At 43.9% G+C, this 23,627-nt stretch overlaps 2 protein-coding genes across 4 annotated transcripts; both read right to left on the bottom strand.

The window, feature by feature from the left end:
- Positions 1-544: 544 nt before the first annotated feature.
- Positions 545-8,731, bottom strand: zgc:114123 (uncharacterized protein LOC569174 homolog). Its single transcript, XM_048241575.1, has 14 exons — positions 8,425-8,731; positions 8,306-8,340; positions 7,845-8,015; positions 3,526-3,651; positions 3,273-3,332; positions 3,009-3,176; positions 2,770-2,850; positions 2,428-2,557; positions 2,252-2,337; positions 2,030-2,149; positions 1,888-1,955; positions 1,646-1,673; positions 1,419-1,546; positions 545-1,034 (listed from the first exon to the last, which is right to left on the bottom strand). The coding sequence occupies exons 1-14, from the start codon at positions 8,675-8,677 to the stop codon at positions 866-868; spliced, it is 1,623 nt and encodes a 540-aa protein (XP_048097532.1). The 5' UTR covers positions 8,678-8,731; the 3' UTR covers positions 545-865.
- A 1,254-nt stretch (positions 8,732-9,985) lies between these two features.
- Positions 9,986-23,420, bottom strand: ncoa6 (nuclear receptor coactivator 6). 3 transcript variants are annotated; one of them, XM_048241034.1, is made up of 15 exons: positions 23,261-23,419; positions 21,946-22,258; positions 21,264-21,419; positions 20,951-21,073; positions 20,613-20,732; positions 19,473-20,369; positions 18,837-18,983; positions 16,882-18,337; positions 16,673-16,779; positions 12,994-16,539; positions 11,841-11,894; positions 11,669-11,699; positions 11,323-11,364; positions 10,812-10,960; positions 9,986-10,458 (listed from the first exon to the last, which is right to left on the bottom strand). In XM_048241034.1, exons 2-15 carry the CDS (start codon positions 22,208-22,210, stop codon positions 10,406-10,408), a joined length of 7,146 nt encoding a protein of 2,381 aa, XP_048096991.1. In that variant the 5' UTR covers positions 22,211-22,258; positions 23,261-23,419; the 3' UTR covers positions 9,986-10,405. The 3 variants fall into 3 exon arrangements, with proteins under 3 accessions (XP_048096991.1, XP_048096992.1, XP_048096993.1); XM_048241035.1 differs by having other exon boundaries at positions 23,244-23,419; XM_048241036.1 differs by lacking the exon at positions 11,323-11,364 and having other exon boundaries at positions 23,261-23,420.
- Between the last annotated feature and the right edge of the window lie 207 nt (positions 23,421-23,627).

A 23,627-nucleotide genomic window follows, 5' to 3' on the forward strand; every position in this document is an offset into this window, starting at 1 on the left:
GCTATCTTTGCACCCTCCTGACAGCTATCATAATGTATTGAGCTGATACACATAAGTAGACTTACCTCTGAGACTCTCAGAGAGTAATGTAATCAGCAGCTTATGATTTCACCTGGGTCTGCCTGCATATTAGCCACCCCAGGACACCTCTCCAACATGCCAAAGACTTGCCGCCACTGCCGGTTAAGTCCAACTAACGTTATGCAGAACTGTGAAGTGTGTTTACAGCAGCTACAACAAGCATATCTCCAGCAATGTGAAATGACCTTAACCTTGATTGACAGAACACCAGCAGGAAAATAAACTACATCCCTTAAAATGTAAACTCAGAGACTAGCCTACACAAGGTCCTATGGTTAAATATACTTACACAAACTATACCTTCAAATCAACAGTGCTCCCCAAATACCTTACAAGTGCCTTGCACGATTTTTATTGGTAGTTTGTATTTTGTGTTAGTGTGCAGTATGAAGTCTGATTTATACAAGGTGTACCCACTTCCTACATTTCTCTTGTGATGCAAAAAAAGACACACAACATAGGGTGAAAGAAAAATAAGTAAAACAAAGCCATGTTTTTATTAGTTGAAACCAGTAAAAAAAAAACTATATACAAAACATGATCAACTACAAACAAAAACATGATCAGAAAACTAAAACAAAAAACAAAGAGTGAACAAACTCTTAGGCTTCACAGTAAGTAAGTAAAAAAACTTAACACAAAATAATTACATTAATTACAGAAAATAACTTATTTAATTACAAACAACTTAAAAATAACTATACATAAATATTTGACCAGGAAAAGGACCAGACATAGTGAATGGGGGGCCCACATTCTGAACAAGAAGTAAAGCCAAGAGCTATCAAATCTCTCGGGTCCCTGTGATACAGTTCACAAAGGCCCCAGAGTCACATGTTTCCTCCAGGAGACCCTGACACTCTATACAGATGTCCTGGCTGTGCCAACCTCTCATGGCCAAACTGTGCTGGGAACAAGAACCGAGGGCTAGAGCCTCCAGAACCAAAGGAATCCTTTGAGGAACCCAAGAGTCAGATTTAAAAGGTCAGTTTAGTTGAGGATTCAAAAATACAAACACTCTGACTATGAAGTAACATTATGTGCAGTCTTACACAACTATGTATGTATGTATGGTTAATTCCTATATATATATATATATATATATATATATATATATATATATATATATATATATAGAGAGAGAGAGAGAGAGAGAGAGAGAGAGAGAGAGAGAGAGAGAGAGAGAGAGAGAGAGAGATAATTCCCAGTTCTGCACTATTGGTGAGTGACCACCACACATGTATGAGAGGGACAGAGAAGCAGAGCCACACCAATAGAGTGAGCAAGTGCATGAATGAATGTGTTCTAGTGCAAGTTGTAGTGCACACATTACTCACTTTGTGCAGTCCCATGATAGGCGCTCCCTCCAGAAATGACTATGGTCTCTCTCAGCACTTTGCCGCAGCACGATCTTCCGGAAGAATGTTATTGGGAGGTCCATACACCATTTGTAGGGCACTCGCATCTGAGGAGATTGCATTGAAGAGCAGTTGAGTGAATTACACTGGATGGGGGTAGGATGTGAGACCAGGAATGGAGATGGAATAAAATAAAACCTCCTGACCTTTACACAGCAGGAAGGACACACAACCCTAGAGACAAAGTGTCAATTGAGAAGTAGGAAGTACTTTGTTTTTTTTACTCTTGTAATATGTTGGTTGACCCTCACTTAATAAAAATAATCATAAAAAAGAGAGATATAAACTAGAGTAAGTAGAGTAAAGCTTTAATGTCGTTGAGGCGCAATTTGGTACCATGTCAATAGAATAGAACTACATGTCTAATTAGATTTGAATGGAATTTTACCTATCACATCTGGAGCAGGTGTTGTGCCAGGTAAAAAACTGACTTCGATTAGAGCAACAGGAACACACCTGAGAAAAACACCCCAAAATAGAATGACCAGTATGATGGACAACAATTTGCATGGTAATTTTAAGTCATTTACCTGCCATTTGCCAGGGTTAGTCTCAGGAATAGTCTTCTGATGCCCATCAATTTCAGTCTGATGTGCATTCATAATCATCGCAATAGTCACAGGAATACTGCCAGTGTCATAACCTTTCCTCTGTAGATGTAGATTAATTTGGAAATGATTTCAGGGGATCTTACGAGAGCCTCAGAGATACTCAGAATATACCACACTGAAAAAGGCAATGGTGCTGGATACCAATCGTTTGGTGTCTGGGTAGCTCCCAACAGATTGGGCACGTCGCTTTCTACCCATAAGGTTGAGACCTGATGTCATACGTAAACCTGAGATGGACATAAGTTGCCTGAATTCTAAGCATTTTAAAAGTTAAAACAATGCAAGATTAAAAGGGATTTCTACATGAACAAACATACTTTGAACGGCACGACTTTTTTTGCAAGATGCAAAAAGTTCCAGCGGGTCAGTCGTGCGAATCTCCGCCATCAGCCGTTCATGAAGACAAGGCTCTTCCTTAGTCCTCTCTCTCAATTTCCGCTCTGAAACCTAAGAAATAAGGTCAGGTGATCTAGACAGACCAAAGAGCCTTTGGCCACCTGATTCAGGAGTTTATATAGTTATAACATGAAATTGAAAGTTATCTATGGTCTTTCTGAATTATTTTATTTTTTAACCCTTATAGTAGATCTTCACTGAAAACTATGACACAATAAAATATTTTCTATTGTTAGCAGAGAATTTTTTTTTCTCCCAGTTACAGGTCTGAGTTTTGGCTTGGCTAGGATGGCTTCCAGAAGAGAATCACATGGATCAGTCTTTTTCAGAGGGTTTCCTCCCATCTGTGAGTTAGTACAGAAGGCAGAGAGCTTGCATCAAGATTATATCGTACCATACCACACACAAAGAGTTTCATCCTGACATTCCGTGCTTTGAGGTTATGCAGAAAACAGACATTTTACTGCATCCTGCCCCCACACACACTGAATAAGTGTCTCACCTGTACTTTTCGTAGAGTATATTGTTTGCTTTCAATAACTTGCTTCAGCTGGTCAAATGGGAACAACTTTTCTGGAGGTCGGTATGCATTCGATGGAAAGGTTCTGGAACACGGCCTCAAAGGTTCTCTACTTTGTATCTCTTCTACCACATATTTCCATGCATGAACCTGCACAAGATCACTCACAATATTATGCTGTTGAGATAAATAAGGGCAGATGTAGCCTACCAGTCATAATGTACAAAATGTGATAATTTGACCTACCTGATCTGAATCAGTACGAATTCGCAGTGACACGTCAGATTCCAAAAATGTTTGAAGACTCTGCAAATTTAAAAGTAGTGAGGCCCTTTGGAAGGAGGCACTTACAATATTTAACGCATTTCAGTCCAAAAGGTCTCGTTGATATTATTAGGTGTAGAGTTCTACCGAAATACACAAACTTTGAAAGTACAATTACATGAAAGGACAAAAGGGGAAGCAGTCTCACAAGCATTAAACACGTGCTTCTGTTTACCTTGATACACGTCTTATAACTTTGGATGTAGTGGTACAGCTCAATGGTCTCTGAGAACAGTAATGAGCAGACAGTCTTGTAGTGATGTGCTGCCTGTGCAGTGCCATCCAGGCGATCTTCACAAACCTACATAGGGGTCCCCAACATTGAAAAATACAACTGAACAATGTATAACTAGATGTACCGCAGAGCAGTAGAAAATATGACCGCCACCCAGTCCTACACATTATCTTGAGCAAAGAGTTGCCAGATGAAGTTGAAATGTACACACACACACACACACCACAGTCAGGCACACACACACACACAAAGGCATGCACACTGACACACACACACACACACACACACACACACACACAGGCATGCACACGCCACACACAGGCACACAAGCACGCACATACGCATGCTCATAAACACACAAGCACGCACACACACACACACACACACAGGCATGCACAGAGACACACAAGCACGCTCATAAACACACACAAGCACGCACACACACACACAAACATGCAGACAGACACACAAGCATGTGCAAAAAAGCACACACAGGCACATAAATACACATACAAACCATTGCCCCCCCGCCCCACTCCATGCACACACACGCAGAGAGAGAGAAGCACACATTTACACAGAATAGTCCGGCAGCCAAATGCCATAATTTAGGTGAACCTGGTTTTGTCGTTTAACATTTTTTTTTTTGCTGTTTCTTGTTGCCAAGGGGTAACTCAATAAGATTAGAAATTAAAATTAACTAGCAGATATCACTATGAAACTTTTCCAGTTGATTACTTACATTAATATGAAAAAAAAATGTATTACAAGTTATCTGTAATATAAAGTTTAAATATGCAAATTAAGCATAATCCAATTAAATATGTGCTGATTTGCATAAACTAAAAAAAACTAAATCGGAACATTGGATGAAGCCAGGTTCAAAATTACTTTTTCATTGTGTTGACATACTAGATGAAAAGTCTTTACACAGGGAATTTTAGATATCTCTTTTATTTATTCCGTAAATCAGAAAGTACTGCCAATAGCCTTAAAAAATAAATTTTGTCCATGTTTTTAGGAATAAAATGTCATATAAAAAGGCTAGGAATAATATATCAACAAACCCCTCTGTAGAAGCCTTCTAAATATAGTTAGGTATAAGACTGGAAAGTTTGGTATGTAGGTGCTTCTGAAGTACAGATTTCATTCTCAGAGTGGGAGAGGAAACTAATCCATGGGTGCTACATGCTAGCATCTCTCACTAGCACGTCTCTTAGGTGTGGATACAAGGATACAGGGATACAAGGAAGTTGTCACATGCATATAGTTACTGGAAGTAAGAAATGCAGTGAAATTATGTCTGGTGTCAGCCTATTTGTGCATTTATAGGGGGGGTAAAAAGTGCAGTAGAAGAGGGGTTTAGTAGATTAAGTGGCAAGGGCTGCATAAGAAAGGTGGGGGAGGATTGAGATTAGGGGGGGCACCAACAAGGAGCACCCAAGAGCAACAGGGGCAAGGAAAACCCCTTACCAAGGAAGAAAACCTTGGGCAGATCCACGGCTCAAGGGTCTAACCCAACTGCCAGGGGGTCTTTGTGTGTGTTAGGGGGGATGACAGGGGAGATGGGATAGTGTGCTGTGTATGTGGGGAGAGGGCAGTGTGCAATATGTGTGTTGGAGAAGCTTCCTAATGAGACAATGTGCTGTGTATTGGGGGGGGGGGGGGCAGTGTGCAGCAAGTATGTAGAGGAGGCTTACTGTAGCAAGCAGTGTGCTGTATGTATGTGAGGTGATGACAGTGATGATGTAAGTGTGTGTGTTGGGGAAAGGCTAGGCAATCAAGGACATGGGTAGATGGAGGAGAAATCAAAAATAATAAATAAAAAGTTCTATGGAGATGTGCAAAAGTTGGAGAAAGTCAGATGTGTGTGTGTGTGTGTGTTTTTGACGTGTGATGAAATAAGAAAATAAATGGATGGAGGTTTACCAGAGACTTTCTAATGAGGAGTCACAGCACTCAAAAAATACTCCATAGAAATGGATGTGGTTAGTTTGTAACGCCAATATGGCAGTTGTCTACACATATCCCGCCCCTTCCGCGGCAAAAAAGTCAACATGTGAATACATTGTGCCAATCATGTGTTGTGATCTCACTGCTGGAGCAAGGTTGGCTGTTGCCTATGCCTGGCCGATGCCTGTTAAGTGCCCAAAAAGCGCTACAATATGGCTGCTGAGTGGAAGGACTTGCCTAAACTGCCCTCTATTAGTTGACAGGGTGTCTGTTCTAATGTTCTAATATGTATAAAATATACATTTATTTTATTCTTTATTGCAGTAGTAGTCTATGCTCAGAGCCTAAACTCGTCATTCAAAAAGAGAATATTCATTTTTAAGTATTGAAGTATTTGGAGCCTGAAACAAAGAAATACTTCAGTTGGAAATTCAACTGCCATTTGAAGAAAGATTCATTGATTCGTTACTGAGCCCAACCAGTCTACCAGAAAATGTCAAACTTGCACCAAACTACATTTTGGAGATGATTAGATGTGGCTGCAAGAGTGAAAATCCTTGAATCCTTGACTGGCTCTAACAGATGCAGTTGCCAGGTTAATGGTGCCTTGCACAATGTTCTCTGCATGTTTTAGGGTAGGATGAGCCAGAACTGGACAATTATCAGAACTAATACTAGAGAAAAAAAGTGCACATATTCAGAATTATTACAGGCAATATCTGAAATTATAAATTCATTATTTGACATAGAAAAGGGTTATATTTTCCCAATTTGAATGCATGAAGTATTGTCTGAATAACTATCACACTGCAAACTGTATTTTAGTACATTCTATTTGAGTTGATTATTTGCTTTTCCTATTTTGTTTTCTTCATGATTTCAGCACATAGGGCTTTAATGGTTAATGTAGGACATTGCCCAAGGGATATCACTGGGCACCCTCCTAAATATTAAAGAGCCACCCCAAGTCAACAAGTCTAAGCAAAAAATGAATAAATAAAAAACCCACAAAACCAGGTCTGACCCCATGGCTCCCGGACTGGCATTATCTGAAATATAGAAATTCATTAATTCATTTAGTGAAGGGTTAAATTGTCCAAATTTAAATGTACTGTCTGACAAACTATCACACAGAACACTGTATTTTAGTACATTTTATTTGAGTTGATTTGTATTTAATGAGTAGGCCTACTCATCTTGAAATTAGAGGTATATCCTATTTTTTCATGATTTTGGCACATTGGGCTTTTTCATTTTAAACATTAAATTACAGAAAACTTGTAAAATACTTTTCATCTAATATGTAAACACAATGAAAAAGTAATTTTGAACCCGGCTTCATCTAATGTTAAGATATTTTCTTTTTAAACGTTATGCAAATCAGCACATATTTAACTAGATTATGCCCAATTTGCATATTCAAACATTACATTTCAGATAACTTGTAATACATTTTTTTTCCATATTAATGTAAGTAATCAACTGGTGAAGTTTCATAGTGATATCTGCTAGTTAATTTTTTGCCCTATTCACCTGTAGTGTCTCACCTTGTTTTCAATACATTGAACAAGAAAGGGTTAATATACAAAACTGCCCAAGGGATATCACTGGGCACCCTCCTAAATCTTAAAGAGATACCCCTAGTCTACAAGATTCTGAAAAAAAAAAAAAAAAAAACTTTAACCGACAAAACCAGGTCTGACTCCATGGCTGCCGGACTAGAAGCACACACACATGCACACACTGATTTAATCGGTTGTCTTTCAAATTCTCTCTGCACGCAATAGGACAGCGCTGAGTCTCATGCGTTTTCCCACCAGCGGAGCTAGTTGGCTAGTTCAAACTTTTGCCAACTTAAAACAAGCTTAACTCGTGTCACACTGTTGGCCAACAGCAACATCAATCTTCTTTGTTTTCAAGTAGCAGGGAATTCAAGCCAAACCGTTGCAACTCTGCCAATCATTCATTATGTTAAGCCCGCCTAACGACTCGACACGATTTGATTGGCTTGATAGAACTTTAATTTTTCGAGCTCACAAGCCAACCGAGAGTTGCTAGACTAGCCCTGAAAGCAAATGTAATTTACTGCCGCTAGGGTGCGTCTAGATTTCTAGGCTAGGATGGAGTAGGAGATGGAGACAAATTGACAAGCGTGATTTATATTTGCTGAGAGAATGTGCGGCGGTTATATTTTGCACCGCTCTGCGGTACATCTAGCTATAGTATCTATAGCATTCTGTATTAATTTCATCAAAAACTAAAAATATTTTTAGCCTACATACAATGACTTTCTACAAGACTCTTACCTGAATGACTTCAGGAAGGCCTATAGGCAGGAGAGACGCATCGGTGCGTGGTTTCACGTTTATCATCCGGCAGACAAGGAGAGCAAGAGCTTCGTGCAGGTCTCGTTCAACGTCATGGTCAAGCCCCCAATCAAGACAGTCGTAAATAAGGCGACCAAGTTGGTCAACTATCTGACACAGTGCGTTAAAATGTTAGCATGAATGGGATACAATAAAGTTCTCGAAGTACAGTGTAGGCCTAAAATAATATTTTAAATCTCCAAAATATTTCATTTCTGCAGTAAAGTACAGTAGGCTAATATGCAGTGTAATAGGCTATATCCAAAATATTGCATTTCCTGCATAAGAACTGCACATAATTCTCCAAAACTGCAGTTTTGACACTTTAAGTAGGCTAGGATATGCAGTTATTTTCTGTAAGGGGCGGCATGTGAAATGTTTGTGTTACTTTCATTTCCTACCTGATCCTTTCTGCCGAAAATAGGCCTACTTGAGTCTGGAAAAAATAGAAATGTTTGGGCTTTAAAGAATCATTTGACCTGTGCCATTCCCACAACACGAGTTGTCAGTTGTAGCCTACCTTTGAAACTAACACTTCCATCGTTGGAGAAAAGAATGGCCTCTACTCCAGGTAAACGAGGGGGTTGTGGTGTCTCGTTGTGGACTACGCGCTCACTTAAATCGTCTTTCAGAAGCGTACACAACTGGTAACACAGGGCCCACGCTTGCTCTTCGGTTATCGGGTGTCCTTGCAGTTCAAGTATTTCTTTTAAGCAGATATGGCAAGTGTTTGGAACACAAACGGAGCCATCCATTGTTTGAAACGTGGTCATCACGTGTCAAATTGTCTGACTGCTCAGTAGGCCTATGGAGGACCTTGTTCTACTAAATATATAGACATCTGAACTTCGCCTACAAAAAGCTACCATCTTTGCCATATAAGGAGATCCGGTATCTTGCGCCTATGGGAAAATAACATGAGGGGTTTTAGATAATCGCACCCGTTAAACTCTCGCGGGGACGAAGACATCTAAAATGCAGACGTTTTGTTCTACTCTGCCTCCGAGTTGCTACTGTGATCTTTGAAAATGTGATCAATAATAACTTGCCATAAGGTAGTTAGCGTCAATCAACACCCGCATCTTCTTATATGCGCAAAGAATTGGCTGCTTTGGTTCCTTTTTTGTAAGCGAACTTCAGAGGGCTATTCAGACAACTGGGACGTGTTGCTGATAAAATAAAACAAAAATCTTGATATCCACCAATCTCTTGCGTTGTTGGATAGTTTTTGTTTGTAGAGATGCTCTAGTCCAGAATTGCATTGGACAGACTAGCCTACATTAAATAATTAGGGGTCCAAGCAGAAAAGCTGCGGGAACCCTATTGTTTTTGTTATGATTATTCTTCCCTATTATTATTTTTCCCGCAGCAGAACCGTTTCTACAGCCATAACCGTAGGCTAATTGGTAGACTCAAATTCTTTACCATAGGTACCGAATTAGGCCTAGTGCATGATCTCACACACCAGAAATTACACATTTTTGTCCATAGGGGGCGCTATTAATCAGATTACGTTTTTGCTCATATCTCCAGAACCGTATGGATTTTTTCCAAAATTCTCCTTTCTTCTTGTTCTTTCAGAGCTTCAATTTCAATTTAATTGTGCTTATAGAGCGCCAAAACATTACACATGTATCATGGCGCTTTACAGAGTGTAGACAATCAGAGAAAGAAAAGAAGGCCCATGGGTAAGCTCCTGCATCCAATTAACCGCCCATTTCCATATTGTAAACGAAATCGTTATCCTCCATATCCTACAGACCAAGCCTAACAGATTGTCTTTTTCTGATTTTTGATTTATCGCCCAGTTTTAAGTTTTTAAGTGTCAATTAACATTTGGGGAGTGGCCTATAATGATTTTTGGCCTATATCTTAACTTGTAAAGGTCCAATCCTATTCAAACTTGGAAAACACAATCCATACTGCATTCTCTGGAAGCACACCAAATGTTGTACAATTCATCTCGCTTGTGGATATTTATAAGGATGTTTTTGCCTTAAAAACTTATAAAATGTAGACTTAATATGAAAAGCACACTGTTGATAATCTGAACAAAGCAAAAAAAAGTTAAGAATCAGAAATACATACAGATTTTTATTAATGTCATCACGAGACAAAAAGTAGAAAATTTAATTCAGTTCTGCAACATAATTTTACAATAGACATGATATTTTAATTACCAGGCTTCATCACATGATTAATCCAGCATTAGAAAACGTAAAACAAAGCCCATACACACACACACACACACACACACACACACACACACACACACACACACACACACACACACACACACACACACACACACACACACAAACAAAACTAAACCTAAATAAGACCTCACAAAATACATCAATATTGTTTCTTTTTAAAAACAAATATCTGTACATGGTTACTTTCTCTGTGAAAACATGATTCTGAAGGAACAGCAGATAAAATTAATTCACAGAAGAAGAAAAAAAACAAATAATTCATTTCACAGGTGTAGCGCGTCATGATCACTTCGACTTCCTTCGTTTGGCCTGGGTGGGGCTTGCTCCAGTGTTTGTTTCTGATGGGGAATAAAAGGGGAATTGGAGACATTGTAAAACCCTGATACATGTCAGCAGGTGGAGATAAGTCATAAACTGACCTTAAAATGTGTGCAAACAATATGAATGGATACTCACACTATCCACACACTATATGCACTCAAGACTTACTGACAAACCTGAAGACTTGAATCATAATGTCGTAAAATAATGCTGCATGCAACACACATGCAGGCTAGTCTAGTCTTATTAATGACTCAAGTGTATACACCTTGAACATGCTTTCTGCAGAACAACATGTAGACCTGTGTTGGGATGTGCACATCTTGCAAGTTATACACACACACACACACACACACACACACACACACACCTTTCCCTGTGGTGGAGGATGCAGATCCAGGTCTGGCAGTCCTCTTCCTTTGCCCATTGTCTGCAGCTTCCTCTTCCGCCTCCTTCTCTGCTCGCGAGCTGCGTCGACTGGGGCCCTTTGCCTTCGCCTCAGCAGCGCCCCTAGTGTCCCTGAAAGAGAGGTGCGGAGGGAGGAGGGGGCGTGATGGGCAGATGAAGTCAAAGGCAGAGAGAGACGTAGGGAAAGCAAAACAGCATGTTACCACCCGAATCAAACTGGGCATTGGATAAATCTTTGACCTTTCGTCCTTTTTCCCCCCTCTTTATCCGTTTCAGCTGGTCTGGTTTATTTTATGTCCATCAGCTTGACGGGACAGAGCCATGGCCCTTTTAATCAGAATATCTGACTTGCTGTTTTTCCTCATCTACCACAGACGTCATGTCCATCGTCTTCTTCATGTTGTTAGAACAATTGGTCAGCGGTGCCCCGTGCACATGTCTGTGCAGAGCAAGCGTGTTCAGCACATACATACCTGGGGACTAAGCTGACAGGCGTCTTTCTTTTCTTTGGCCATCTGTTATAGAAGTGGAAAAACAGCAGTGAACTACTGTGTCGCTGCATAGCGGTTAATGTTTTACTTGCCCAACTGAGACGAAGTGTGGTATGGTGTAGACTTGTTTTCAACGCCCATCTCACAGGAGATGGGTAAGTGTCAGAAAACAAAACTTAGAAGAGTAAAGAAAAAGCTTATTTTTTTTTTTTAAAGCAAACAAAAAAGTGTAAACAACTGTAAAAGGTTACCTCCTTGATGTCTCACACTTTATAAAAGCACTTAGGGCCTATTACTCTAATCGTGAGGCAATGTACAGTAGTCTTACCCTTGCTCAGCAACAGGAGCAGCTTCTTCTCCTGGAGGCAGAAGAAATCAAATCAATTACATTTCTCACTATAAAGTGTTCTTACTACACAGCATTCTTAAATGTGGTTCATTCAACATTAACATGATTATATTATAGCACACAAGATTAGAAAAATATTAGTGATCTTTACCACTTTTTTCACTTGAGGCCTTTTCCTTCAGGGCAGGTTCAGGATGACCAGGAGCTGAAAATGCAAATAAGGTGTTAGCTTAATTTAATACACACACAGCACACAATGGCTATGTTTCCATGCACACCATATTCCGATTTTATTCGGAATAACAACAATATTCGGATTGCACGAGTCAAGTAAACACCTTATTCCACCTGCTATAACCCGAATAAGGTCATATTCTGAATAATAAAAACCGGAATAACAACCCTAGCATATGCCTCTTTCAACCGGAATATTATGACATGGAAACACATTAGTCGGAAAATGCCCATATTGGAATATTAAATTCCACCTGCGTTCATGCAAGGAATTTTGGTAGCTTGTTTTGATGCACTGACACTTGGCAAACATAGCGAAAGTGTGAAGACGAGGTCAATTTATGTATTGAAACCTGAAAGTTTAAATGTCAAGATGAAATTTATCGATGGGTGAAAGCATCATATGCTCAGAGACGCAGGTTTTACGCGCACTGCTGACCGATGAAGAATCAGTGAAAACCCCTCAAAGTGGCCTATTATAGGGCTAAAATCCAAAACATTAGCAGCTCTAATCTGGCCAAATTCACCTATTTTGCGGTCATGAATGAAATTCAGGGACAGAGACCATTGAGACGTCATGATGCAGACACTACTTCTACTGCACGTCGCTGCTTTATTCAGCATATGCTGATTAACATGTAAACAGGAATATTCAGTTTCTGCTTCACATGGAAACCTCTTATTCTGAATATCGCCATAACCCGAACATGGTCCTTTTTTGGAATATGGTGTGCATGGAAACTTAGACATTAACAGGGGTGGACAAATCAGGGGTAAGTGAATGCTCCATTTTGCCCAGAGTCAATATTAGATACTGTAGAGGCTATTAAATGATGAGTGGCTAGAGATCTCCATATAGAGTGATGAAATAAAAAGAAAGCATTATTTTAATAATGGAGTTAATATTAATCCAGATGATTTCCCCCCTTTGGCTGTGTGCACAGTGCTTGCAATGGCTACTCAAATGTTAAATCATGGGCAGCCTGACTTCATTAAGGCGGTTCTCCATAACCTACTTTAATTATATAGTAATGACATAATAGGACATCAAATATAAAACAGGAATTTACCTGAAGCACTTGGTGCCTCTTCCACAGGTACCACAGATTTTGCTGGCTCTGGTAAACTGGTCTCCATGGGTGCAGAGGGGGGCTGGCCTCCAGAAGGGGGTGGGAGTGTTGACACAGGTGGAGAACTAACAGTGGGGATGGTTGGTCCTGGGACAGTAGCAGCGACGCTTGCAGCAGCAGCAGCAGCAGCGACAGTTGACCCCACAGGGGAACTGGAGGGTGGCGGGCTGGCAACAGGGACAGGAATGGGAACAGTAGCTGAACTAGAGGTGGGAGCAGGGATGGGTGTAGTGGGCACAGCAGCAGGTGAAGTGGGCAAGGCAGTAAGTGCTGTGTTGGGTGCAGGGGGCGCAGGCTCAGGAGCTGGGACTGAAACGGGAACAGCAGGGGCTGGGGCAGGCGGCGAAGAAGTGTTCTGAGGAGAGGAGATGGGTTCAGTCGGAATTGCTGGTAAAGCGGCAGCCTGCGGGGGAGCAACGCCTGCATTTGGCGCCTGCTGGGCAGCAACCTCTTGTTTCACTGGGGGACTACTATCAGAGACGTGCGTGTTCTCCACTGCGGCAGGTTTTCCAGCTGGAGCAGGAGTGGCAGGTTTGCTCTTAGCTCCTGTGGCTAACGGGGACAAGGGGCTCCTTCGGGCGCTGGGTGCAGTGCCTGGGCTAGAGCACATCGGGGGAGAGGACAAGGGCTGCTGGAAGGGGGAGGTGACACTGGGGGATGACGTGGGGCGAGGCGACACCTGTGCAACAGGACTGGACTTCAAGCCCGACGCCTCTGGTGGGCTCTCCTGCTTCGGAGTGCCTGGGCTTGGCTGCTGAGGGGGAGGGTGCGCTGCAACTGGGGATGCGTGAGTGCTGGGAACTTGCACCTGAAGGTGTCCGACCACGGCACGAGCAGTGGGCTGGCCGGCGGCCGAGCTCATGGCTGAGGAATGTGTTGCAACAGACATCGGAGCTGTTGAGGTTATAGTCGCCATGGGTGCAGGTGTTAGCTGTATATTAGCAGACACCTGAATGGGACCAACCATGGTAACTGGCTGGGAAACCACATTGGTACTCGAGGGAACCGAGGCGGCCGGTACTTGAAAAAACACAGGGGTCGTTATGAACTGCGCAGGGCGGGTTTGGGCGGGGGTCTGCTGGCTCATCTCTAGAGGTCTCTGAAGGTTTTTATTTGAAACTGCGACTACAGTGGAAACCATCGGAGGCACCTGCGGGGTAGTGCTAGTGGCAGAACTGATTGGATTAGAGGTGACAAACACTGTGATCTGATTGGTGGCAATAGCTGTTGAAGGGTTTGGCCTCTGCAAAACAGTTGATATATTGTTTGACATGGGTTTAGGGATGGGATTTGGACTCGGACTGACAGCAGGGTTATTAGGCTGTGGACTAGGACTAACGTTCAAATTGGGGCCGGGACTGAATGTGGGACTGGAGCTAACGCTAAGGGTAACACTAGGAGGGTGTAAGCTGGGACTGCTGCTGAGATTTAGTTTGGGACTTGGGGTTGAACTAAGCTTAGACTCACTAGGACCCAATGAAGCCCCACCTTCAGTGCCCTGAGGGGTTCTCGGATTCCGTTGGCTTGCCTGCTCTGCTAGGGAACGAGGGCTTTCCTTCTGTGCAGAATCTACAGTCCCCTGAGGTGCACCCTGTGGTGGCTTCATTGATACGGACGGTGAGATTGAACTGTCCAACAGCTGATTCAGAGAGGTTGGGGCATCCCTAAAACCTGGCGGAACACTGGAGCCGACATCCTGTTGTGGTTCTATCTGTGATTGATGCTTTTCCTCAGCAGCTGGTTGATCCGGTACATTCTTAGGTTCCAGAGGTTTTGATTCCACAGGAGCAACCCGCGGGCTTGCCATTCTTGGAGCCGTCTGGTCTCTCGGTGACTGAACCATTTGACGTTGTTCACCTGGTGGCACTGCTGTCGGCCCTTGATTCAAATGTTCAGCCTGACCAGGGGGACTTTGGAAAGAGCTCTGCATCTGCTGTGCATCCATAGGCGAGGCTGATGGTACCGAGACAGGGCTTGGTTGCAGTGAGGTGGGACTCATCATAGACTGTTGGCTAACCATTGGCTGTTGGTGTGAAGGGGACGTTAACGCAATCTTGGCCACTTTCTGTCTACCTGGGCTGGGAGCAGTAGCCTTCCTGTTTGACCCTGGGCTAGATCGTCGGCTATTGCTAGGACTCGCTCGTTTCGCTTGTCCACCTCCAGATTGTTTGTCTTGTTTTCCACCTGCACTTCCTGTGTTACCACTTCCCGGGAAAGCCTGTTGACCGTTATTATTTCCACCGGCATTATTATTGTTGTTAGGCAGATTCAAGCTTGGTGGGGCCTGTCCGATTGCCTTCAAGGTTGTGGGATTCAGACCCTGCTGGTCAAATCCTCTGTTAAGATTGGGCTGCCTGGGAGGCAAAGGGATGTTTATCTTTGGAGGGAAAAGACCAGCAATTGAAGCATTCAAACGTTCAGGTGAAAGGCTGATTTCTGAAGGCTCGGTGCTTGGTGGACGGTTAGTGGGAGTGAGCGGATGGTGGTAAGGCCTGGGGCTCGCTCGGTTGGGTGTTTTGGGGCGAGAGCTTTGGGAGGTGGTAGGGACGTTGGGGAAATGGAGATTATGCGAGCCTGGCATGGAACCCTGCTGTGGTGGTGGCTGCTGCTGCTGCTGTTGTTGTTGTTGTTGTTGTTGTTGTTGTTGTTGTTGCTGCTGGGGGCTGGCTCCAGGGTGCTGAGGCACTGACGGGGGCCCTGGCTTCATCAGATTGGGGCCCTGGTTGACAAGTTGCTGGGAGCCATTCCCTGCCTGAAGGCCCATCTCTAGAGGCACTCTTTCCTGCATGTTGTGTGTTCCAGAAACGTCTTCTCCCATACCCGGGGTGCCGCCTTGTCCCTGCCCAGACTCTGCTGGATGTGGCATTCTCCTTGCAGCTCCTGCCATCTGTGGGTTTACCATGACAGGCACTCCCCTTGATTTATCTGGGGAAGGTGGCACACCGCCATGCCCTTGCAGATTGATCATTACAGACATGTTGCCCTGCTGGGATACAGGCATTCTTTGAGCTTCAGCAGGATTCATAAGGCCCCTGGAGGGGTGTCCACCCTGTTGCAGTGGCATTCTGTTCTTTGCCTGCTCTTGCATTTTCATCATCATTATCATTTGCTGCTGTTGCTGCTGTTGATGATGCTGTGCCTGTTGCAACTGATGTGGGAGCATTTGAGGCTGGCCTTGAGGAGGCATTGGTCCTGCCTGCCCTGGGGCTAACTGCATGCCCTGCATGTGCACCTGCTGCTGCTGCTGTTGCATTTGCTGTTGCTGGATCTGCTGCTGCTGCTGCTGCTGCTGTTGCATGTGCTGCTGTTGTTGTTGGTGCTGCTGTTGTAACTGCTGTTGTTGAAGCTGTTGCATCTGCTGCTGCTGAGGTGTTTGCTGCTGTGGCTGCTGCTGTTGTGGTGGTGGCTGCTGTTGTGGCTGCGGAGCCATAAACTGAAGTGGCATTTGCTGTAGGACCCTTTGATCCCCTTGTGAACCAGGAAAGCCTAAGGTAAGAAGTGTAAAAAATAACACCACTTTAAAGACCCGAAACATTTGGTAGCACTATTCCGATTAGTTAGATAACTGATAACTCATATCCATATAAGCATGTTCATTGTTCATATTCATTTCTCTTACCAGCGGGTCTGTTAGCAAAATCAGACATTTTGGGATCCAGTGCGCCTCCTTGGTCACTACTCATCCCTGGCAACTCCATGTCCTCTAAGCCAGGTGTTGATTCAAGACTAAAAAAACAAGCAACATGCATCACAATAATTATTTTGCAAAACTATACCTACTACAAATAGATGTTACTTTCAGTCTCAAGTAATGCAAACATTACTTACCCAAGACCTTCTGATAATTGTCCTTCACCTCCTTTCGGTTTCTTAGGCTTGCGTGCAGGTTTCTTTTTTTTAGGTTTATTCTGGTTAGCACCAGCATTCCCAGCCCCTTGTTTTCCACCAAACTGACCAGCAGATATATCACTCTGCAGCAGGTTCACTAAGAGGGGACTTGTTAACGTCACATCCTTGTTCACAGGGAATGCTCCTGCCTGTCCACAAGGACCTCCCATGGGCATCTGTCCAGCAAACTGGGGGTTGAAAGGCATCCCACCGTGTCCAGGGAAGTGACCGTTCCCCACCTGCATGTGTTGAGGACCTCCGATCATGCCTTGCTGCTGTTGCTGTGTCTGCATGTCGGGCAGCATTGCCTGTTGGCCCATTTCACCTCCAGTCCCACTAGTATCTCCCAGCTGATGCTGAGCAGCCTGTTGCTGATGCTGTTGCTGAAGTTGTTGCATGACCTGCTGCTGCTGTTTCTGCTGCTGCAGCTGCTGCTGTTGTTGTTGTTGTTGCTGCTGATGCTGCAGCTGTTGTTGTTGGACCATGTGATGCCCAGGAAGTCGCATTTGTGGTCCATGCATACCCATTGCTTGATTGGGATTATTATTCAGGGGAATCTGTTGGGCCTGCTGCTGTTGCATTTGTTGATGCTGCTGTTGTTGTAACTGTTGCAGTTGTTGCTGCTGCTGCTGCTGTTGTGGCTGCTGAAGTTGTAACTGCTGTTGTTGCTGCTGCTGCTGCTGCATTTGATGTTGCTGCTGCTGCTGCTGTAACTGATGTTGCTGTAGTTGTTGTTGTTGCTGTAACTGCTGCTGTTGCATTTGAGCCAGTTGTTGTTGTTGTTGTTGTTGTTGCTGCTGGACCATTGGCTGCTGTTGCGGTCCCATCTGAGCCTGAAACTGCGCCATATTGGGTGATGGACCCCTCATCATCTGCCCTTGCATTACCCCTGGTTGACCCTTTGGCACAAAGGCCTGCTTGTTTCCCTGCATTTGATTGGCCACCATCTGTTCCATCATGGCATTTTGTTGTTGTTGTTGCTGCTGTTGCTGTTGTTGTTGTTGTTGTTGCTGCTGCTGCAGAAGTAATGCCTGATGTCCTGGGCCTCCCCCAAGTTGACCTTGATTCGGCATCACAACCCCTGGCACTTGCTGAGGAATCATCTGTTTTGGAGGCGTCATCCCTCTCTGCCCTGGGTTGACTGGTCGGGAGAGGACCGTCTGGCCACCTCCTTGGGCCTGCACCATCTGGCCTGGAGAAGAGGCTACCGGCATGGGTTGATGCTGAGACTGCATGCTCATCATCTGAGCCTGGAGGTTTTGCTGGGGCTGGCCTATGTTGGTCCCTGGAGTGGCACCTGGAGTCTGACCTGCCATGCCACCATGATGGCCCATTACACCACCATGAAGGAGGTTAGGCTGCATGTGGTTTTGTGTTGAAACAGATGGTTGTGTCCCTAAAATATCACACAAAAAAATACAATGATGAATATCATTGGGGGCAGCCGTGGCCTACTGGTTAGGGCTTTGGACTTGCAACCAGAGGGTTGCCGGTTCGAACCCCGACCAGTAGGAGCGGCTGAAGTGCCCTTGAGCAAGGCACCTAACCCCTCACTGCTCCCCGAGTGCAGCTGTTGTTGCAGGCAGTTCACTGCATCGGGATTAGTGTGTGCTTCACCTCACTGTGTGCTGAGTGTGTTTCACTAATTCGTGGATTGGGATAAATGCAGAGACCAAATTTCCCTCACTAGATCAAAAGAGTATATATATACTTATACTATACTGAATATTATCTATCTATCTATCTATCTATTTATCTATCTATCTATCTATCTATCTATCTATCTATCTATCTATATGTAAATGATGAGATGACCAAACCCCACATATAATGCTGAATGCATACAATGTGTTGCTAACAATTTGGTTTATCATATGGATAAAAGGCATGCTTACCTGTGTGTGCCATACCCTGGCTATTCTGCACCTGGGGGTTGGTACCAACTGCAGGTGTCCCAGGTCCACTGGCTGTCACTTGGCCTTGGACAAAGTTTTGATTGCCTGGTACATTAGGGAAGCCCATGGGCATCCGTTTGGGCATACCTGCAACCAAATTAGTCATTGAGTACAAGTAAAAAAAAGGCTATGCTATAAAGTATAACTACTGAGGAACTTAAAAAGTTAATTCATGACATTGGTTTTTTTATTCAACACAGCAAATGTTACGGTCTTGGTGAACATTATGGCCCCATGGGTGTCTGTTGTTCTTTTGAAATGCACCCATGTTTTTCAATTCACACTAAAATGCAAAAAAAAAAAAAAAAAAGTGTCTGTGAAATTTCTGCAGTTTCGCAAATTGCAACCGATCTGTTTTTTTCCCCTGGTATACTCTGATCATGATCAAAGTTAGTTATTTACATTAATAAGCATTTTGTCATTATGCTTGCTTAGTCTCCATCTTGAAGAATCCCATTTACTTAACTCTATTTGTTTTGTATTTGTTTTGTATTTTTAATGTTTTGTAATGTATTTGTAATGTAATTTGTTTTGTATTTGTTTTGCTGTGAGAGTGTGCTGCTGACAAAAACATACCTCCCATATTGTTTTGTGGAACCTGTCCATGTTGAGGCATTCCCATGAACCCTTGCTGCATGGGCCCCGGTTGACCCAACACTGCTCTTCCAGGTGAGCCCACACCTTGAGGAAAACCTTGCGGCGTGGTAGGACGAGGGCCGAGCTGACCTTGGGCCTGACCCATCATGGGAGGTGTCCCGGGTGACCCCTGCTGGAATGGTGAGGATGATGACCCAGGTGACTTAGCGGACAGGCTTCCCTGTGGAGTAGACGACGGTGGGACAGGTGCTGGACCCCTTGGGCCTGGAACACCTGGCGCTCCTTGTGGGGGGCATTTAGGCTGAGGGGCTGCAAACTGGTTGACTCCTGCCTGCTGCTGCTGTTGTTGCAACTGCTGCTGCTGCTGTTGCTGTTGCTGCGCCATGGTATTGAAAGCCTGCTGACTCCCGAACGGATAAGGAGGTGGAGGATGGTTCGGCGTCTGTACCGTAGCCAGGGAGGGGCGCTGGCCCATCTGAGCCTGTGGTGGCGGCTTCCTCCAGCCAGGTCCCATTGGTCCTTGGGCGGGCGGAGGCTGTAAAACCCCTGACGGGAGCTGGTTCCAGCCAGCGGGCACAGGCATTTGACCAGAAGCGTTGAATGGACCGCGGACACCGCCAAGCTGAGCCAGCTGGGCCTGTTGTTGTTGCTGCTGCTGCTGCTGCTGCTGCTGATGTTGCTGCTGCTGCTGTTGTTGCTGCAGATGCTGCAGGGCAGCTGGGTTTAGCTGCCTGTTAGCCTGCATGGCTTGCATGTGGTGACCCTGAGGACCCATGGGGTTTGGAGGCATATGGGGAGCCTGTGGGTGCTGAAGTTGCTGCTGCTGCTGCTGCTGCTGTTGGACAACCATACCTGACATCATAGGGTCCATAGCATCTGTAGCGGATAAGTCCATGATGAGACACTTTTTCAAAAGTAGTGTTTTTCTTCTTTCCCCAATTAATAAAATAATACTTTATGCATTCATACAGTAAGAAATATACTTTCATGCTGCTTGTAACTCTGTCTCCATAAACAACATTGGAATCAGTGAAGACACCATGCTACTATTAATCATTTGATATGTGTGTCAGTAGATGTATTAAGTATCCGAACTGTTAATTAGTATAGTGATACTACCTGTCTGTGAGGGAGGTCTTTGAGCCCTTGGGTGCATCTGTCCACTTCCCCCAGGAACCATTCCTTGGCCTGGACCTGGGGGCACCATAGAAACCTGAGGGTTGTTCATTCGGATGCCTCCTGAAGATGCATTGGAAAGGAAATATCAGTCAGCATACATATGCAGAAACCTGGTACCAACACACACATGTCCAAAAATCTGACGTGTATGTATACATATACATTCACACCCACACAGTTCACACACAGAGTAACATACATGCCCACACCAACAGAAAGAAAGAAAGACAGACAGACAGACAGACATACAAACAGTAAAGCATAGAGCAGTATTGTACCTGGCCCTTGTTGCATGGGGAACCCCACATCCATCCGTGTCTGTCCAGGTGGTCCTACTGGTCCGTTCACCCTGACATCCTGGCCTCGATTCTGTGCCAGGCCAACATTGATTGCCCCCTCGCCTGAACAAATAAAACATCTTGTTTGTAATTTGTCCACTTAGTGACTACAGAAAGCAGCAAAGGTCCACTTCGCACTGTCTGCACTCCACTTTCTGCAATGTCCTGTTAGTAAATTATAACTTCACAAAAACAAATATCATAAAAGGCCTGTATACAAATTAAAAAGGCTGGTAGCCTATGGCAGCCATACCCTCTATTTGTACAGAGAGGATCCCAAGGTCCCTTAACTGCTGTTGATTGTTTTGAGCCAGGAGGCGGAGTCGCTCTGCAGCCTCCCGAGGGATGTTGAAGGTGACTCGTACACTGTTCCATGGTTCGACACGACGGGGCTGCAGTCTCTCAGGGCCTGGGTAAACAGACAGGTGGTATGAGACAAAACAAACAAGGTGAAAAAGGGTTGGGGGTGGGGCTGGCGCTGGAGTTTTATAGACATCAAAACACCCAACATATGACATGAACACGTCCACTATGCACTCTGATGTCTGTAGACTTGTGTAGATGTTCCAACATCTTTCAGCAGATTGCATTTATCTGAATGAAGAAGTTTGCCTTACCTACTTTTAAAAACATGACGGTTATGTTAATAGTGCGTTCGTGCGGTTGGTAACTGGGAAGAGCGTTCACTATGTTGAGTGACGTCAAAACATTCTCCTGGGAGCTCTCCCAAAGCCCCCCACTTCAAACTTGGAAGTCCCCAGTTTAGGTATGATCCCCCTCCCTCCAAACTCTAGAATTCTGCCACTTCCCAGTTGTTCATGAACTCACATAAGAAGTCTGTTAAGGATCAGGCAGTATTTCTAAGATAGATAGATAGACAGATACTTTATTAAGCTCAGTATACCAAGACAAAAACAAACAAACAACAAACAAACCTAATTGTAGCATGTCTGGGATCCCATTCAAGACGTTGTCCAGTTTGTGTTTGAAGTCTTCATCGTCCATGTTTCCCTTGAAGGAAACGAATATAAGAGAATGTTCCTCTTCCTCCATGATGGAGGTCTGTGCAGAGATGTTGGCACTACTACTGCCATCATCGTCATCAGCATCTTCCACTCCGGAGTCCTGCTCCGCATTTAGGTCTGTTTCTTGGAAATCAGACAAGTGAGAAAGTTCGGACGGGCATATTTTTTGTGCCATGACCCCTTCCAGAAAGAATGGTAGGATGAGGTCTGAAGCCCGCAGCACCTGAAACAAATAAAAGTGGTCCACTTGAAATATGACATCTAGTGTGTGTTTGCGTGTTATTGTCAATTCTAGAGAGTATGAAACAAAGACATCTGCAAGTCTCCAGGTTGATTCTGACTTCATAGTTCATCTGAAAAATGGTCAAAGTAGAACGATCGCTTTACTTTCAACTAGTCGATTTATTAGCCAAGTTGGCTGGCTGAATCGTTTTACTTTCGAATGTAGGCTATTTGATTGCGACTGACAGGTTGAGGTCAAACTAGTTTCTCTTTGCAAACAAAAACACACAGAGGCTGAATAATAAATGTAACGTTTGTTCAGATTGTCACTGTAACATATTGAGGTTCTGACCATCCATCAAAAGGTGATGGCGTATCTAGCTACGTATTTCATGTCAGATTCAAGTTTAAGAGCCTTGCAAAATCCAAACGCAACATAAACACGATTGCCTTCTCGCAGTGAAGCGTCGTTAACTGATTTCAATTGCAAGGTTAGATAATGTTACCAATTTGCTTGTTAGATGAACAATTGTGATAAGTTAGCATGCTTGCCATCTTAGGGCTAGCCGAGTGACTAGGTAGCAACATCGCTAAATGGATGGGTAATCTATGTTGGTTAGCAAGCTGGCCACCTAGCAAACGAGGAATTCGTACAGGTCAACGATAGAATGCTAGCCGGTTTGTGTGAGTTTGATGTTACACGATTCACATTCCTGAATTTGGGTTACCCTCATACAACCGACATACCCACATACAACCGAATGCTCTGTCTCCACTAGTAATAGCAACATTTAATCATCCAGAGCTAGCTAGCTAACCTTAAGTGGTTTAGCTCGCCGACTGTCTTTCTTGTTAAACAACCATCAAGCTACCGCTAGGTAATGTTTGCTAGCTTGTAACAATACAAGAATTGTTCTAAAATGCCGAATCAGATTGGTGTTTGCATCTGCACTAACCGTCTTTACAATATCCTGCATACGACTTACGATAAAAGGTTCCTTACCGGATCAATCCATTAGGAAATAAATGTAATTGTTAATTCAGTAACAATGTATCGGTCAACTGTAGCGGGTTGCTAACTACAACGGCTTCCAATCTGACGAGATTTTTTCCTTTCCTCTTGCAACGTTCGTAATATTCTCGAACGAGTTTACGTAGAAACACATGACACTGAATACATCCAACGTAATATCGTGGCGAACAAAGCTAATGTTAAAGCTACGATTTCTACGTATAAGCGGAGCTACATAATCGCCATCCACGCAGTTTACGTTACAATTTAGGCTATCGGCGTGAATCCCCCTCAACAGTGGGGGTGGGGGTCGATTGACTATAGCCAGTTATAAAAGCAGAACTCGAGTTAGATAGAT

Source organism: Alosa alosa, chromosome 4 (genome assembly GCF_017589495.1).
Source record: "Alosa alosa isolate M-15738 ecotype Scorff River chromosome 4, AALO_Geno_1.1, whole genome shotgun sequence".
Classification (NCBI taxonomy): domain Eukaryota; kingdom Metazoa; phylum Chordata; class Actinopteri; order Clupeiformes; family Clupeidae; genus Alosa; species Alosa alosa.